Source organism: Cherax quadricarinatus, chromosome 1, assembly GCF_038502225.1.
Source record: "Cherax quadricarinatus isolate ZL_2023a chromosome 1, ASM3850222v1, whole genome shotgun sequence".
Taxonomy (NCBI): domain Eukaryota; kingdom Metazoa; phylum Arthropoda; class Malacostraca; order Decapoda; family Parastacidae; genus Cherax; species Cherax quadricarinatus.
Window position 1 is genome coordinate 91340384 of NC_091292.1, and position 16083 is coordinate 91356466.

General features: G+C 39.7%; 1 protein-coding gene across 1 annotated transcript in view; it reads left to right on the top strand.

Annotated features, from left to right (window-relative positions):
* The first annotated feature begins 4770 nt into the window (after window positions 1-4770).
* LOC128686058 (SRRM2 protein homolog rsr-2) overlaps window positions 4771-16083 on the top strand; it is a 350784-nt gene continuing 339471 nt past the window's right edge. The window contains exons 1-2 of the mRNA XM_070083996.1: window positions 4771-4986; window positions 12562-12671. Coding sequence (XP_069940097.1) covers window positions 12576-12671 — 96 coding nt within the window. The 5' untranslated portion in view covers window positions 4771-4986; window positions 12562-12575. The remainder of the gene's footprint in view (window positions 4987-12561; window positions 12672-16083) is intronic.

Here is a 16083-nt window from a genome sequence, read left to right on the forward strand (position 1 = left end):
CATTAAGACTACATATATTTTAAGGTAAGTAATGAGTATACTGTAGTATGTGTATTTTACTTTTTTATTGTTTTTTAATACAATCCTAGTTCTATTGCTAACTTAATATATGTTAGTGTAAACTTGTTATCTAGCATTTATATGCATTTATAAGTGGAAAAAAAGGGCGTTCACTTTATGGCAATTTCCGATTTACAGCGGTAGCCTGGAACATAACCTGCTGTATAAGTGGGGCCCTACTGTAACATGTTTTGAAAACATTCAATATATTGAATGGTTGTGAGGATTACAGATTATGAGAATAAGAATATATTGTTTTCCATATGCTCGTGGCAGTGAGAATATGAAAATATACTTTTATCATATTTAGTTGTTGTTATGCTATGTTAGTGAAAGAAGATACTGGCAGAGAGGGTGGCTCTGGAGAGTTCTGGCAGGGAGTTCCAGATTTTGGGTCCTTTTATGTACACTGAGTTTTAACAAAGATTAATACCAACACTCTCCCATTCATTCTTACTGCTGCTCCAGCATTACTGTCATGGTGCTTAGAGACCATCTGTGTTTTCTTAGAAACAAATGCAACCTGCCATCATTTTTCCTAGGCTAATATAGTTGAATACTTATGCAATTAACTACAATAAGACAGTTAATCGCAAATAGTCTATCACAAATGACATATTTCATAAGCCTGACACTGGGTATGTCATGGAGATTTTTGTGTCTAGTATTATGTCTATGGGTTTTGTTGCAACTGTCAAGGAAATGCTTCAGGTCAAGATTTATATTAGAATTTATTCTGTATATGTAGGATGTAAGTATGGTAGTACCAACACTCTTATATGGATGTGAAGCTTGGGTGGTAAATGCAGCAGCGAGGAGACGGTTGGAGGCAGTGGAGATGTCCTGTCTAAGGGCAATGTGTGGTGTAAATATTATGCAGAAAATTCGGAGTGTGGAAATTAGGAGAAGGTGTGGAGTTAATAAAAGCATTAGTCAGAGGGCAGAAGAGGGGTTGTTGAGGTGGTTTGGTCATTTAGAGAGAATGGATCAAAGTAGAATGACATGGAAAGCATATAAATCTATAGGGGAAGGAAAGAGGGGTAGGGGTCATCCTCGAAAGGGTTGGAAAGAGGGGGTAAAGGAGGTTTTGTGGGCGAGGGGCTTGGACTTCCAGCAAGCGTGCATGAGCGTGTTAGATAGGAGTGAATGGAGACGAATGATACTTGGGACCTGACGATCTGTTGGAGTGTGAGCAGGGTAATATTTAGTGAAGGGATTCAGGGAAACCGGTTATTTTCATATAGTCGGACTTGAGTCCTGGAAATGGGAAGTACAATGCCTGCACTTTAAACGAGTGGTTTGGGATATTGGCAGTTTGGAGGGATATGTTGTGTATCTTTATACGTATATGCTTCTAAACTGTTGTATTCTGGGCACCTCTGCAAAAGCAGTGATAATGTGTGAGTGTGGTGAAAGTGTTGAATGATGATGAAAGTATTTTCTTTTTGGGGATTTTCTTTCTTTTTTGGGTCACCCTGCCTTGGTGGGAGACGACCGACTTGTTGAAAAAAAAAAAAAAAAATGTAGGATGTACAGTAGGAATAAATGTTTTGAATTGTGGGGAGGGGGTTGTCTAGCAGTAGACTGTGTGATCATTCGTACTGTGGCCTTTTGTTGAGTTAGTATTGGTTTGAGGTAATTTGCTGATGTGGATCCCCAGGCACATGCAGCGTAGGTGAGGTAGGGATAGATCAGTAAATAGTATAATGCAAGTAGGGCTGTTTGTGGTACATAAAAACGTGTCTTGGAAAGGATGCCAACGGTTTTGGATTTTTTTTTGTAATGTCTTGGATGTGGGTGTTAAATTTCAAGTCACTGTCACGGTGCAGACCCAGAAATTTTCCTCATTATGCTTAGCAATAAGAGTATTGTTAATCATAACGTTTAATTGGACATTACTTGCTCTGCTCCCATACATAATGTAGGTCTTGTCAGTGTTAAGGTTGAATTTATTGATGGCCATCCAGGTTGATATTTTGATCAGCATCATAAATATGGCCAAAGAAAATACAGTAATCATTTTGAGAAATGGTATCCCTTACTACTTCCCTGGAAGTGCCCATGGATGTTTGTGGATGTACTGTATATATTATACCTTAGCTTCAGTTGTTTTGAAGTTCTTTGTGCATATTTCCATGAAATAGTATGATGGAATATTTGTGATGTATGGTATTCATTGGTCATATTTACTAACTCCAAATTTGGTATGTTGCTGTGCAATTAATAAGTGTTTTTTGTGATAATTTATCATGAATTATTTTGAAGTATAGAATTATATTTAAATGTGTACCTTTGTCTTTTTATTGTAAAGCTTAAAGTACCTGTGTCTTGACTATTGGTGTATAATATACAGTAGTTCTTTACTATGTGCCCATATTGTAAGGACTGTTAAGAAGGTTGTTACCTTTACTTTAAGGCTAAAACTTTGCAAAAAAGTTTTCTTTTATGTAGAGTATGATGCCAAAATGTTGATAATTAATGTGTGTTGTAATTTTTCAACAATTAACAGATTCTCTACATGTTATATTTTTAATAAAATTTGAGAAAATGTACTTTACTGAAAATCCTTGTGAAGCTCTCAGTTAAATGAAAATCATTTTGAATTCGGTGGTTTCATATTCCTAGTCAGTAATAATGACTTTTTTTTATAAATAAGGATTTGCATTTCTTCATGTGTTAAAATTATGTGGCTGACTGTTTCTCACAATAGATTCATTATACCATGGCCTAAGCAAAGAATAAAGTACTTCCAGAAGATAAGATAAGATAAGATTTCGTTCGGATTTTTAACCCCGGAGGGTTAGCCACCCAGGATAACCCAAGAAAGTCAGTTCGTCATCTAGGACTGTCTAACTTATTTCCATTGGGGTCCTTAATCTTGTCCCCCAGGATGCGACCCACACCAGTCGACTAACACCCAGGTACCTATTTGCTGCTAGGTGAACAGGACAACAGGTGTAAGGAAACTTGTCGAAATGTTTCCACCCGCCGGGAATCGAACCCGGGCCCTCCGTGTGTGAAGCGGGAGCTTTAGCCACCAGGCCACTGGGCCACCCGAACATAGTCTCTCTCATATATATATATATATATATATATATATATATATATATATATATATATATATATAATCAACGAGTATCTAGTCATCTATAAAAGTCCTGTTTGGTTTCAGGGGCATCTTGCTCATCTGGGCTTTTTGTTGCTAGGATACACCTAGCTAGCTTGATACAGAGAAGTACAAGGAATACAATTTTTAAAGTGCAGCATGCCAAAGCTCCTTGTATGCAGAGCATTGTGGGGCAGGCTTAAAAGTAACTTAGGGCTACCTTTGTGGATCCAGGTGCTGCATGACCCCTATGGGTTTAGCACTTCCCCATGAATATAATATCTAACTGGTTATTTTAACCCCTAAGGCAATTATTGCACTGTATGACTGATTTGGATATGACCACATGAGGCACATATGACCAAGGACTGGTCATATTATGTGCCGCACATAGGAGGGAGAAAACCATATGACGACGTTTCGGCCGTCTTAAACTATTCACAAGTCACGGGTTATTTGTGTATTCTTCCAGTCACAGTAGTGTGCATTTTTGTTCTTTATGGTCAAAATGTTTTTACCAGACTCTGGGAGGCAAGGCTTGATGAGTCACATAGTAAAGAACTATTGTATATTATACAACCTTATAACAACGACAACATAAGAACAGGATGCCACAATATCGTATCTGGAACAAAACAAATAACCAGCTAGTTATTTATGTATAATAACTACAACGAAGGAAAAGGAGGCGAATATTTATTATTTTTTTAATTTTCCCGTATTTTCTCTTCAGACATTTTTCCCCATCATTACCCGAAATGCTCTTCATACATAGTGCCTTTCGGCATGTACACTCAAATGTCATTCTCCTTTGCTCCTTTGTACATTGTATTAGGGCTCTGGTGGCTAAAGCTCTCGCTTCACACGACGAGGGTCTGGGTTCGATTCCCAGACAGGGTAGAAACATTGGGAGTGTTTCTTTATACCGGTTGTCTATGTTCACCCATCAGTAAAATGAGTACCTGGGTGTTAGTCGACTGGTGGGGTCGCATCCTGGGACACTGAACTTATTTGCCCGAAATACTCGGCATAACAAGGGGGCTTTCTATATAGCAATGTATGTCATTGATGTCAGCTAGGCTTGTATACCTTGTACATGTACTTGTAGTAAATAAAGACATTATTATATTACTGTCCGCTGCTGGACAACAGCTAAAGAATGCCTGTTGTCGTTGACTCAGATTGGGTGTCTGGGTGTCCGGCTCTACATGGTTTATGCAAGGTGAATAATTCTGACCTGGAAAAGACACTTATGTACAGTTCAGGACATTTATTAAAGGAAACGTTTCGCCACGAGTGACTTCTTCAGTCTTGAGGACTGAGGAAGCCACTTGTGGCGAAACGTTTCCTTTAATAAATGTCCTGAACTCTACATAAGTGTCTTTTTCCACATCTTGTCGGTATCACCATACCATTGCCTCATTCTGACCTCATTTGGACCCTATTGGTGTCGTTTCTTTTTTGGAAGAAAATTTGTTTCGTAAAAACCCACCCAGATTTGGACAATATAAAGTTCCTGGACTCCCGAGAAGTAGGGCTCGATAAGGCGTAGCCCCTCAAGGAAGGTTCCTTGATGTTGGTGAGGGGCTCTTGATTTAGGGAATTGGATCTGTGCTCCAGTTCCCCGAATTAAGCCTGAATGCCTTCCACATCCCCCCACCCAGGCGCTGTATAATCCTCTGGGTTTAGCGCTTCCCCTTGATTATAATAATAATAATCGATAAGGCGTACATATTAGTGGTCCTTAACAACCCAACACCAACAACAACAGCGTCAGCGGGAGGCGACGCAGCTCTTGTCTCATGTAAATAGTGTTGCAGGTGAGTTATCTTTTCACTACTTTCCTGTATAATGTGTGTGTGTGTGTGTGTGTACTCGTTCACAGGTTGTGTGTACACCAAACTTGAGACTTTATATTTGTTTTGAAATTCGGGATGTTTATTTGCGATTGCTACCTTTTTTTTTTTTTTCACTGAAAACCTGACTATGAAATCCTTTTGGCTGCACTTTCTTGTAGGACATCAAGCTAATCTTAGGTGTGATCTACACACCTCCAACCTACATAGTAACCACAGTAAATTTTCTGGGACGAAATTACTCAGTTATTTAGAAACTAAAATTTAGTTTTAATTGCAGGTTTTTAACTTACTTCAAATCGATTGGAGTAATTTGTCAGGTAGTTTAAGAGTCTAGTGACTTTCTTGAGATGGTCCAGGACTATTTTTTGAAGCCGTTTGTGTCAGAGCCAACTAGGGGAAATAACCTCCTGGACTTGGTTCTTGCAAACAAGGATTCTCAGATAGATAATAATAACAATAATAATAATAATAATAATAATAATAATAATAATAATAATAATAATAATAATAATAATAATAATAATAATAATAATAATAATAATAATAATAATATCTTAATTTACTACATGTACAAGGTATACAGTCCTAGCTGACATCAATGGCATACTACTATATAGAAAGCTCCTTGTTATGCTGAGCATTTTGGGCGAGTTAGGTCAGTGTCCCAGGATGCGACCCACACCAGTCGACTAACACCCAGGTACCCATTTTACTGATGGGTGAACATAGACAACAGGCGTAAAGAAACACGCCCAGTGTTTTTACCCTGTCTGGGAATTGAACCCAGATCCTCGCCATGTGAAGCAAGAGCTTTAGCCACCAGGCCACCAGAGCTTGAGGTTAGTAAGTAACTAAGTTTATATATGTGCAGGTACACATAAGTACAGTTATCATACATAGTTTAATGTGCAAATTATGCAGGATATCCCCGAAAAAGTCAGAATTAATGAAGAACTTGGAGAAAGTGATCACGCATCACAGTTTTAATATCTCATGAAATTCCCTTAATAATGATAACAAAGTTAAGATCCCATATGTGTGTTTGTATGTATGTATGATATATACAGTGGAACGTCTGGCTATGAGTTTAATCCATTCCGTGACCTAGCTCTTAACCTGATCTGCTCATATGCTGAATCAGTTTTCCTCATTTAAATTAATTGAAATGCCATTAATCCGTTTCAGCAGAATTCTGGCTCTCAGGAGGTAGGACAAAAATACTTCAATATGACGCTAATATCAACTCTACGGTTTATTTATCTATCAAAATTCATCTAATATGACATAATAAACAATATAATTATCAGAAACATTATATATACTCTAGAATGAATAAAATAGGCCATAATATAGCGAGTGGTGGTGGTGGCGGCGGCTATTCCCTCTCCCGCTGACTATATCTTCCCATGCTTTTATTATAAGAGAAAACGGAGTGTTTGTGAAGCTAACTGCACTAGTTTCATAAATAAGTTTCATAATTAAGAAATATTGTATAAAAACATAATAGAGAATGTAAAGAAATACGTAGTGGTTTTATAAAGTGTATGTACGCTGGCGGAGGTGGAGGTGGAGGTGGAGAGTGGAAGATAGGCTACTAGCTCCTACTGCCACCACACACCTCGCTTGTTTATCTATGATTTCATGCTGTAATTCCATGGACATCATCCTCTTTTTCTTCTCACCACTGTCCTTTGCACTTACTTTTTTAGGACCCATTATCAGAAAATAGAAATTTGGCAATAATAACATGAGAAATGCTTCCACGGTGACATAAACACATTGCACAGCTCAGCTGATGTTGTGGCGTTGACTGTGCCACCTAGTGGGGATGTTCTGAAACTCACTCATTATTATTATTATTGTTAATTTAGGGAACTGGAGCACAGCTCCAATTCCCTAGATCAAGAGCCCCTCACCAGCATCATGGAACCTCCCTTGAGGGGGAAGCTTGCAACCTGAATTTTGGCTTATATCCCAGAGCAAAAAATTGACCGAGCGATGGCTCGTATCCTGAAAAACTCGCATGGTGGGGCACTCGTAAGCAGAGGTTCCACTGTATATAGATACATATAGGAAAGAATGGAGGGAGGGGACAAAAGAGGTTTTGTGTGCTAGAAGCCTGGACATGCAGCAGGCATGTTCGAGTATGTTAGGTAGACTTAGAATCCTGGAGGTGGGACGTACAATGCCTGCACTTTCAAGGAGGAGCTTAGAATATTGGCTCTTTGGAGTGACATCTAAACTGTTATATCAGGGTGCCTCTGCAAAGACAGTGATTATGTGTGAGTGATGGTGAAAGTGTTCCTTTCTATTTTGGGTCACCCTGCTTCGGTGGGAGATGGCTGTTGTGTTAAAAAAAAAAATAATCATACATACATTCATTACATACATTCATTACATACCTGGAGTATACCTGGAGAGGGTTCCGGGGGTCAACGCCCCCGCGGCCCGTTCTGTGACCAGGCCTCATGGTGGATCAGTGCCTGATCAACCAGGCAGTTACTGTTAGCCGCACACAACCTGATGTACAAACCACAGCCCAGCTGGTCGACTTTAGGTGAAGACAGCCAGGGGTCTATCGGTAATCCCCCTTACGTATGCTGGGAGGCAATTGAACAGTCTTGGGCCCCTGACACTTATTGTGTTGACTGTCAGTGTACTCGTGGCACCCCTACTTTTCACTGGGGCAATGATGCATCTCATGCCAAGTCTTTTGCTTTCATAGGGAGTGATTTTCGTATGCAAGTTTGGTGCCAATCCCTCTAGGATTTTCCAAGTGTATATTATCGCATGTCTTTCTTGCCTGCTTTCCAGGGAATACAAATTAAGGAACTTCAACCGTTCGCAGTAATTTAGGTGCTTTATCTTTCTTATGTGTGTCATGAAAATTCTTTGCATACTCTCCAATTTAGCAGTTTTACCTGCGTTGAAGGGGACAGTTAGTGTACAGCAGTATTCCAACTTAAAGAGAATAAGCACATTGAAGAGAATCAGCATGAGCTTGGCATCCCTAGTTTTGAAGGTTCTCATTATCCATCCTATCATTTTTCTAGCAGATGTGTTAGATACATTGTTGTGGTCTTTGAAGGTGAAACCCTCTGACATTATCACTCCCAGGTCCTTCACATTACTTTTTTGTGCTATTGTGTGGGTAGAATTTGTTGTATACCCTGATACAGTTTTAATTTCCTCAAGTTTTCCATATCTGAGTAGTTGAAATTTCTCTTCATTGAACTTGATATTGTTTTGAGTGGCTCACTTAAGATTTGGTTGATGTCAGTTTGGAGTCTTGCAGGATACTGTCATGGCAATTTGGGTGTCATTTGCAAAGGAAGACACGGAGTTATGGCTTACATCTCTGTCTCTCTCACACATGAAGATGAGGAATGGGATGGGAGTGAGTACTGTGCCTTCTGGAACAGAGCTTTTCACCATAGCTGCCTCAGACCTTACTCTGTTTACTATTTCTCTCTGTGTTCTATTTGTTAGGAAATTATAGATCCATCTATCAAGTTTTTCTGTTATTCCTTTATCATGCATTTTATGAGCTATTACACTGTGGTCGCACTTGTTGAAGGCTTTCGCAAAGTCTTTATATACATACTACTAATCTGCATTTTGTTTATCCTCTATAGCATCCAAGACCTTGTCATAGTGGTCCAGTAGCTGGGACAGGCAGGAACAACCTGCTCTAATCTCGTGTTGCCCTGGGTTGTGTAATTGATGGGTATCTAGGTGGTTGACATACATACATTACATTCACCAGGTGCCGATCAACCAGGCTGTGATGGATATGTGGGGCAGCGGGCCTCCATCAGCAACAGCCTGGTTGACCAGGCAAGCACCAGACGAGCCTGGCTTACGGCCTGGCTCCGAGAGTAGTGAAACTCTCAAAACTCTTCAAAGATATATCAGAGGTAAAGTTATACATACATTACACACATATATTACATACATACATTACATACATACATTACATACATACATTACATACATACATTACATACATACATACATTACATACATACATACATACATACATACATACATACATACATACATATGTCACATACATACATACATACATACCTACATCACATACATACATACATACATACATACATACATACATACCTACATCACATACATACATACATACATACCTACATCACATACATACATACCTACATCACATACATAAATTACATACATAAATTACATACATATATGTACATACATGCATACATACATACTATATTTCGCAGCTTATAAAATGCTACGATGCATTAGACACATCCCAATTTAGAAGGAATAATCAGAAAAAAAGTTAAGAATGCCTAATACCAAATAATATTTACTCCACTGAAACCTATGGTAATTTTACATGCAGAAATAAGGTTAAGTTTGATTTATTGGTAGGTCAAAATACATGTATATAGGCCTAGTGCTCGCCTGAACACCTTGATGATCTCTCAATCTTAAATGGTGAAACAGTCACTGGTGGCTGAGTTGCTGCTGTGTGCACAACTCTATATATTGAGGCTCCCAGAGTGCATACTGATGCGCCTTTGTCAGTGACTGTTGGTATAAACAAAAATCGCTGCTTCAGCTGTTGTACCATAACATACAGTAAATACAATTATCGGTACCTAGTAATATAGTGAAAAGTGAAAATACCCAGGTGAAAATACCCAGCATGTCCTAATGATAGCATAGTATATGGTAGCATTATTTTAAAGTGCCTACCATTAATGACACTGCTTTATGACTTCAGTAGTTTAAGAAATAAGAAAGGAAGGTGTTACTTAAGGAGGAATTTTGTTTTCTGTCAATATCCCAGTACAGTATCCGTATTTCATAAATAGCTTGTCTCAAAACGTTATTAATTTACTGCAATTTTGAAACACTGGACTTGTTTTAGTTTCAGTGGCTTGGCATTAGATGTAACTGGGAGAGCTAGAGCCCACCCCACACCCCAAACTTATAGCTCCCATCACTGACCTTCAGTTTATAGGACGCAGGGTGGTTTTTGGAGATATTTTATGGAAAAAAAAATGTGTCTAATAAGCCACGAAATACGTCACATACATACGTACATTACGTACATTACATACATTACATACATATATAATTGCAGTGATAATTGCAGTAATTTACAACCCACCACAGAACTGCAGGAGGCCAAGAGAAGAATACAATGAGAGCAACAGAGCAATGGTCGACACACTAGCCGAGGTGGCCAGGAGAGCATACATGGGGGGAGCAAAGTTACTAGTTATGGGTGATTTCAATCACAAGGAGATTGACTAGGAAAACCTGGAGCCCCATGGGGATCCCAAAACATGGAGAGCCAAGATGATGGATATGGTACTGGAAAACCTCATGCATCAACATGTTAGAGACACTACCAGAGAGAGAGGAGAGGATGAACCAGCAAGACTGGACCTTATATTCACCTTGAGTAGTTCGGACATCGAGGATATCATGTATGAAAGGCCCCTGGGAGCTAGTGATCATGTGGTTCTGTGCTTCGACTACATAGTTGAGCTTCAAGTGGAAAGAGTAGCAGGAATAGGTTGGGAAAAACCAAACTACAAAAGGGGGAACTACTCAGGCATGAGGAACTTCCTGCAAGACATTCAGTGGGAGAGGGAACTGACAGGAAAACCAGTACAAGAAATGATGGACTATGTGGCAACAAAATACAAGGAGGCAGAGGAGAGGTTTGTTCCCAAGGGAAACAGAAATAATGGGAAGAACAGAACGAGTTCTTGGTTCACCCAAAGGTGTAGGGAGGCAAAAACTAGGTGTACTAGAGAATGGAAAAGGTACAGAAGACAGAGAACTCAGGAAAATAAAGAGATTAGCCGAAGAGCCAGAAACGAATATGCACAGATAAGGGAGGCTCAGCGACAATATGAAAATGACATAGCATCGAAAGTCAAGTCTGACCTGTGTCACAAACCTACTGGAGTTTTATGACAAGGTGACAGAAGTAAGACAAGAGAGAGAGGGGTGGATCGACTGCATTTTTTTGGACTGCAAGAAGGCCTTCAACACAGTTCCTCACAAAAGGTTACTGCAAAAGCTAGAGGATCAGGCACACATAACAGGAAAGGCACTGCAATGGATCAGAGAATACCTGACAGGGAGGCAACAACGAGTCATGGTACGTGATGAGGTGTCAGAGTGGGCGCCTGTGACAAGCGGGGTTCCACAGGGGTCAGTCCTAGGACCTGTGCTGTTCTTGGTATATGTGAATGACATAACGGAAGGGATAGACTCAGAAGTGTCCTTGTTTGCAGATGATGTGAAGTTAATGAGAATAATCAAATCGGATGAGGATCAGGCAGGACTACAAAGAGACCTGGACAGTCTACAAGCCTGGTCCAGCAACTGGCTCCTTGAATTTAACCCTGCCAAATGCAAAGTCACGAAGATTGGGGAAGGGCAAAGAAGACCGTAGACACAATATAGTTTAGATGGCCAAAGACTGCAAACCTCACTCAAGGAAAAAGATCTGGGGGTGAGTATAACACCGAGCATATCTCCTGAGGCGCACATCAATCAGATAACTGCTGCAGCATACGGGCGCCTGGCAAACCTACAGATAGCGTTCCGATACCTCAGTAAGGATTCGTTCAAGACTCTGTATACCATTTACGTCAGGCCCATACTGGAGTATGCAGCACCAGTTTGGAATCCACACCTAGTCAAGCATGTCAAGAAATTAGAGAAAGTGCAAAGGTTTGCAACAAGACTAGTCCCAGAGCTAAGGGGATTGTCCTACGAAGAAAGGTTGAGGGAAATTGGCCTGATGACACTGGAGGACAGGAGGGTCAGGGGAGACATGATAACGACATATAAAATACAGCGCGGAATAGACAAGGTGGACAAAGACGGGATGTTCCAGAGAAGGGACACAGACACAAGAGGTCACAGTTGGAAATTGAAGACTCAGATGAATCAAAGGGATGTTAGGAAGTATTTCTTCAGTCATAGAGTAGTCAGACCGTGGAATAGCCTAGAAAGTGACGTAGTGGAGGTGGGAACCATACATAGTTTTAAGGCGAGGTATGATAAAGCTCATGGGGCAGGGGGAGAGAGGACCTAGTAGCAATCAGCGAAGAGGCGGGGCCAGGAGCTATGACTCGACCCCTGCAACCACAAATAGGTGAGTACAAATAGGTGAGTACATACATTACATACATACATTGATGCATTGCATACATTCATGCATTATATACATTCATACATTATATACGTACATTCATGCATTATATACATTCATACATTATATACATACATTCATGCATTACATACATTCCTACATTATATACATACATTAATGCATTACATACATTCAAACATTACATGCATACATACATGCATACATACATTACATGCATACATACATACATACATATACATTACATATATATACATATATGCACCCCCTCCTACCTGCCTACTGATATCTATTTATCTGTCTTGTGTGCATGTTTTGTAATAAGACACAAACCCACTGTTTTTCAGGCTCTTCCACCAGTATGTACAATGGCATTGGACTACAGACAGCCAGAGGGTCTGGCACTAATGGCTATGTTCAACGGAACCTTGCTCTTATTCGCAATATTAAAAACAAGGTAGTGTGTCTTTTTATTTTTGTAGTAAACCAGCTAACTTCTTCTAAGGTATGAATGGCCCTAAAAATGAGGACATTCAGTCAGAAACACTAATGTTCTTTACATTCCTACATGGGAACATGCATTACAAAATTTCTTGGACATAAACACTCAGCCCTGTTGAGTGGAAGTGGTTCATGTTGTGCAGTAGAGCTTATAGTGAGTTGCCATTTAAGCAGAAGTGTTGCAGTATGGAGAAATGGAGAGAATGGCATTATAAACAGGAATGGGACAATTCCAGAATTTTTGTTGTTACTGATACTGTATTTATTTTAAGGCAGATACAGATACCATGAAAATTAGCCAACATCCACTGATACTGTACTGATATTTTGGTATACGTCTAATATAAGAGTGACAGTTCAATATGATCTGCTGAAAACTAGAGAGAAATGGACACAAATGCACATATGCACATACTGTACATACATAGGATATAGTAGTAACAGTGGTAGGAGTATTTATTATTTCCTCTGGACATGCAACAAAGTGTATGATACACTGCAACAGGGATGACACCAACAATGCTTGTGTCATTCACAGAAACACTGAGGAACATTTCATACATTGGCATGATGCTTAACTGATTTACAGAGAATCGGTTTTGAGGTGACTTGAAGTGCCATTTATCTTTTAATTACCAGTATTTGCATCTGCAGTTAATGAGATGCATCACAGCTTACCCCATGCTCTTACTCAGTAGTAGTAGTAGTAGTAGTAGGTTGGTAGACAGCAACCACCCAGGGAGGTACTACCGTCCTGCCAAGTGAGTGTAAAACGAAAGCCTGTGATTGTTTTACATGATGGTAGGATTGCTGATGTCTTTTGTCTGTCTCATAAATATGCAAGATTACAGGTATGTCTTGCTACTTCTACTTACACTTAGGTCACACTACACATACATGTACACATTTATTTATACACACTCATCTGAGTTTTCTTTGATTTTATCTTAATAGTTCTTGGTCTTATTACTTTTCCTTTTATATCCATGGGGAAGTGGAATAAGAATCTTTCCTCCGTAAGCCATGCGTGTTGTAAAAGTCAACTAAAATGCCGGAACAATGGGCTAGTAACCCCTTTTCCTGTAAAGATTACTAAAAAGAATAAGAAGAAAATTGTCAAAGTGGGAAGTCTGAATGTGCGTGGATGTTGTGCAGATGATAAGAAAGAGATGATTGTGGATGTTATGAATGAGAAGAAGCTGGATGTCCTGGCTTTAAGTGAAACAAAGCTAAAGGGGGTGGGAGAGTTTCAGTGGAGAGGAATAAATGGGATTAGGTCAGGGGTTTCAAATAGAGTTAGAGCTAAAGAAGGAGTAGCAATAATGTTGAAGGATAAGCTATGGCAGGAAAAGAGGGACTATAAATGTATTAATTCAAGGATTATGTGGAGTAAAATAAAGATTGGATGTGAAAAGTGGGTTATAATAAGCGTGTATGCACCTGGAGAAGAGAGAAGTGTAGAGGAGAGAGAGAGAGATTTTGGGAAATGTTGAGTGAATGCATGGGGAGTTTTGAATCAAGTGTGAGAATAATGGTGGTTGGGGATTTCAATGCTAAAGAGGGTAAAAATGTTATGGAGGGAGTAGTAGGTAAATTTGGGGTGCCAAGGGTAAATGTAAATGGGGAGCCTTTAATTGAGCTATGTGTAGAAAGAGATTTGGTAATAAGATACATATTTTATGAAAAAGAGGATAAATAAATATACAAGGTATGATGTAGCATGTAATGAAAGTAGTTTATTAGATTATGTATTGGTGGATAAAAGGTTGATGGGTAGGCTCCAGGATGTACATGCTTATAGAGGGGCAACTGATATATAGGATCATTATCTAGTTGTAGCTACAGTTAGAGTAAGAGGTAGATGGGAAAAGAGGAAGGTGGCAACAACAAGTAAGAGGGAGGTGAAAGTGTATAAACTAAGGGAGGAGGAAGTTCGGGTGAGATATAAGCGACTATTGGCAGAAAGGTGGGCTAGTGCAAAGATGAGTAGTGAGGGGGTTGAAGAGGGTTGGAATAGTTTTAAAAATGCAGTATTAGAATGTGGGGCAGAAGTTTGTGGTTATAGGAGGGCGGGGGCAGGAGGAAAGAGGAGTGATTGGTGGAATGATGAAGTAAAGGGTGTGATAAAAGAGAAAAAGGTAGCATATGAGAGGTTTTTACAAAGCAGAAGTGTTATAAGAAGAGCAGAGTATATGGAGAGTAAAAGAAAGGTAAAGAGAGTGGTGAGAGAGTGCAAAAGGAGAGCAGATGATAGAGTGGGAGAGGCACTGTCAAGAAATTTTAATGAAAATAAGAAAAAAAATTGGAGTGAGTTAAACAGGTCAAGAAAACCTAGGGAAAGTATGGATTTGTCAGTTAAAAACAGAGTAGGGGAGTTAGTAGATGGGGAGAGGGAGGTATTAGGTAGATGGCGAGAATATATTGAGGAACTTTTAAATGTTAAGGAAGAAACAGAGGCAGTAATTTCATGCACTGGTCAGGGAGGTATACCATCTTTTAGGAGTGCAGAAGAGCAGAATGTAAGTGTGGGGGAGGTACGTGAGGCATTACGTAAAATGAAAGGGGGTAAAGCAGCTGGAACTGATGGGATCATGACAGAAATGTTAAAAGCAGGGGGGGATATAGTGTTGGAGTGGTTGGTACTTTTGTTTAATAAATGTATGAAAAAGGGGAAGGTACCTAGGGATTGGCAGAGAGCATGTATAGTCCCTTTATATAAAGGGAAAGGGGACAAAAGAGACTGTAAAAATTATAGAGGAATAAGTTTACTGAGTATACCAGGAAAAGTGTACTGTAGGGTTATAATTGAAAGAATTAGAGGTAAGACAGAATGTAGGATTGTGGATGAGCAAGGAGGTTTCAGAGTGGGTAGGGGATGTGTAGATCAAGTGTTTACATTGAAGCATATATTTTTTTTTTTTTTTTTTTTATTATCACACTGGCCGATTCCCACCAAGGCAGGGTGGCCCGAAAAAGAAAAACCTTCACCATCATTCACTCCATCACTGTCTTGCCAGAAGGGTGCTTTACACTACAGTTTTTAAACTGCAACATTAACACCCCTCCTTCAGAGTGCAGGCACTGTACTTCCCATCTCCAGGACTCAAGTCCGGCCTGCCGGTTTCCCTGAATCCCTTCATAAATGTTACTTTGCTCACACTCCAACAGCACGTCAAGTATTAAAAACCATTTGTCTCCATTCACTCCTATCAAACACGCTCACGCATGCCTGCTGGAAGTCCAAGCCCCTCGCACACAAAACCTCCCTTACCCCCTCCCTCCAACCCTTTCTAGGCCGACCCCTACCCCGCCTTCCTTCCACTACAGACTGATACACTCTTGAAGTCATTCTGTTTCGCTCCATTCTC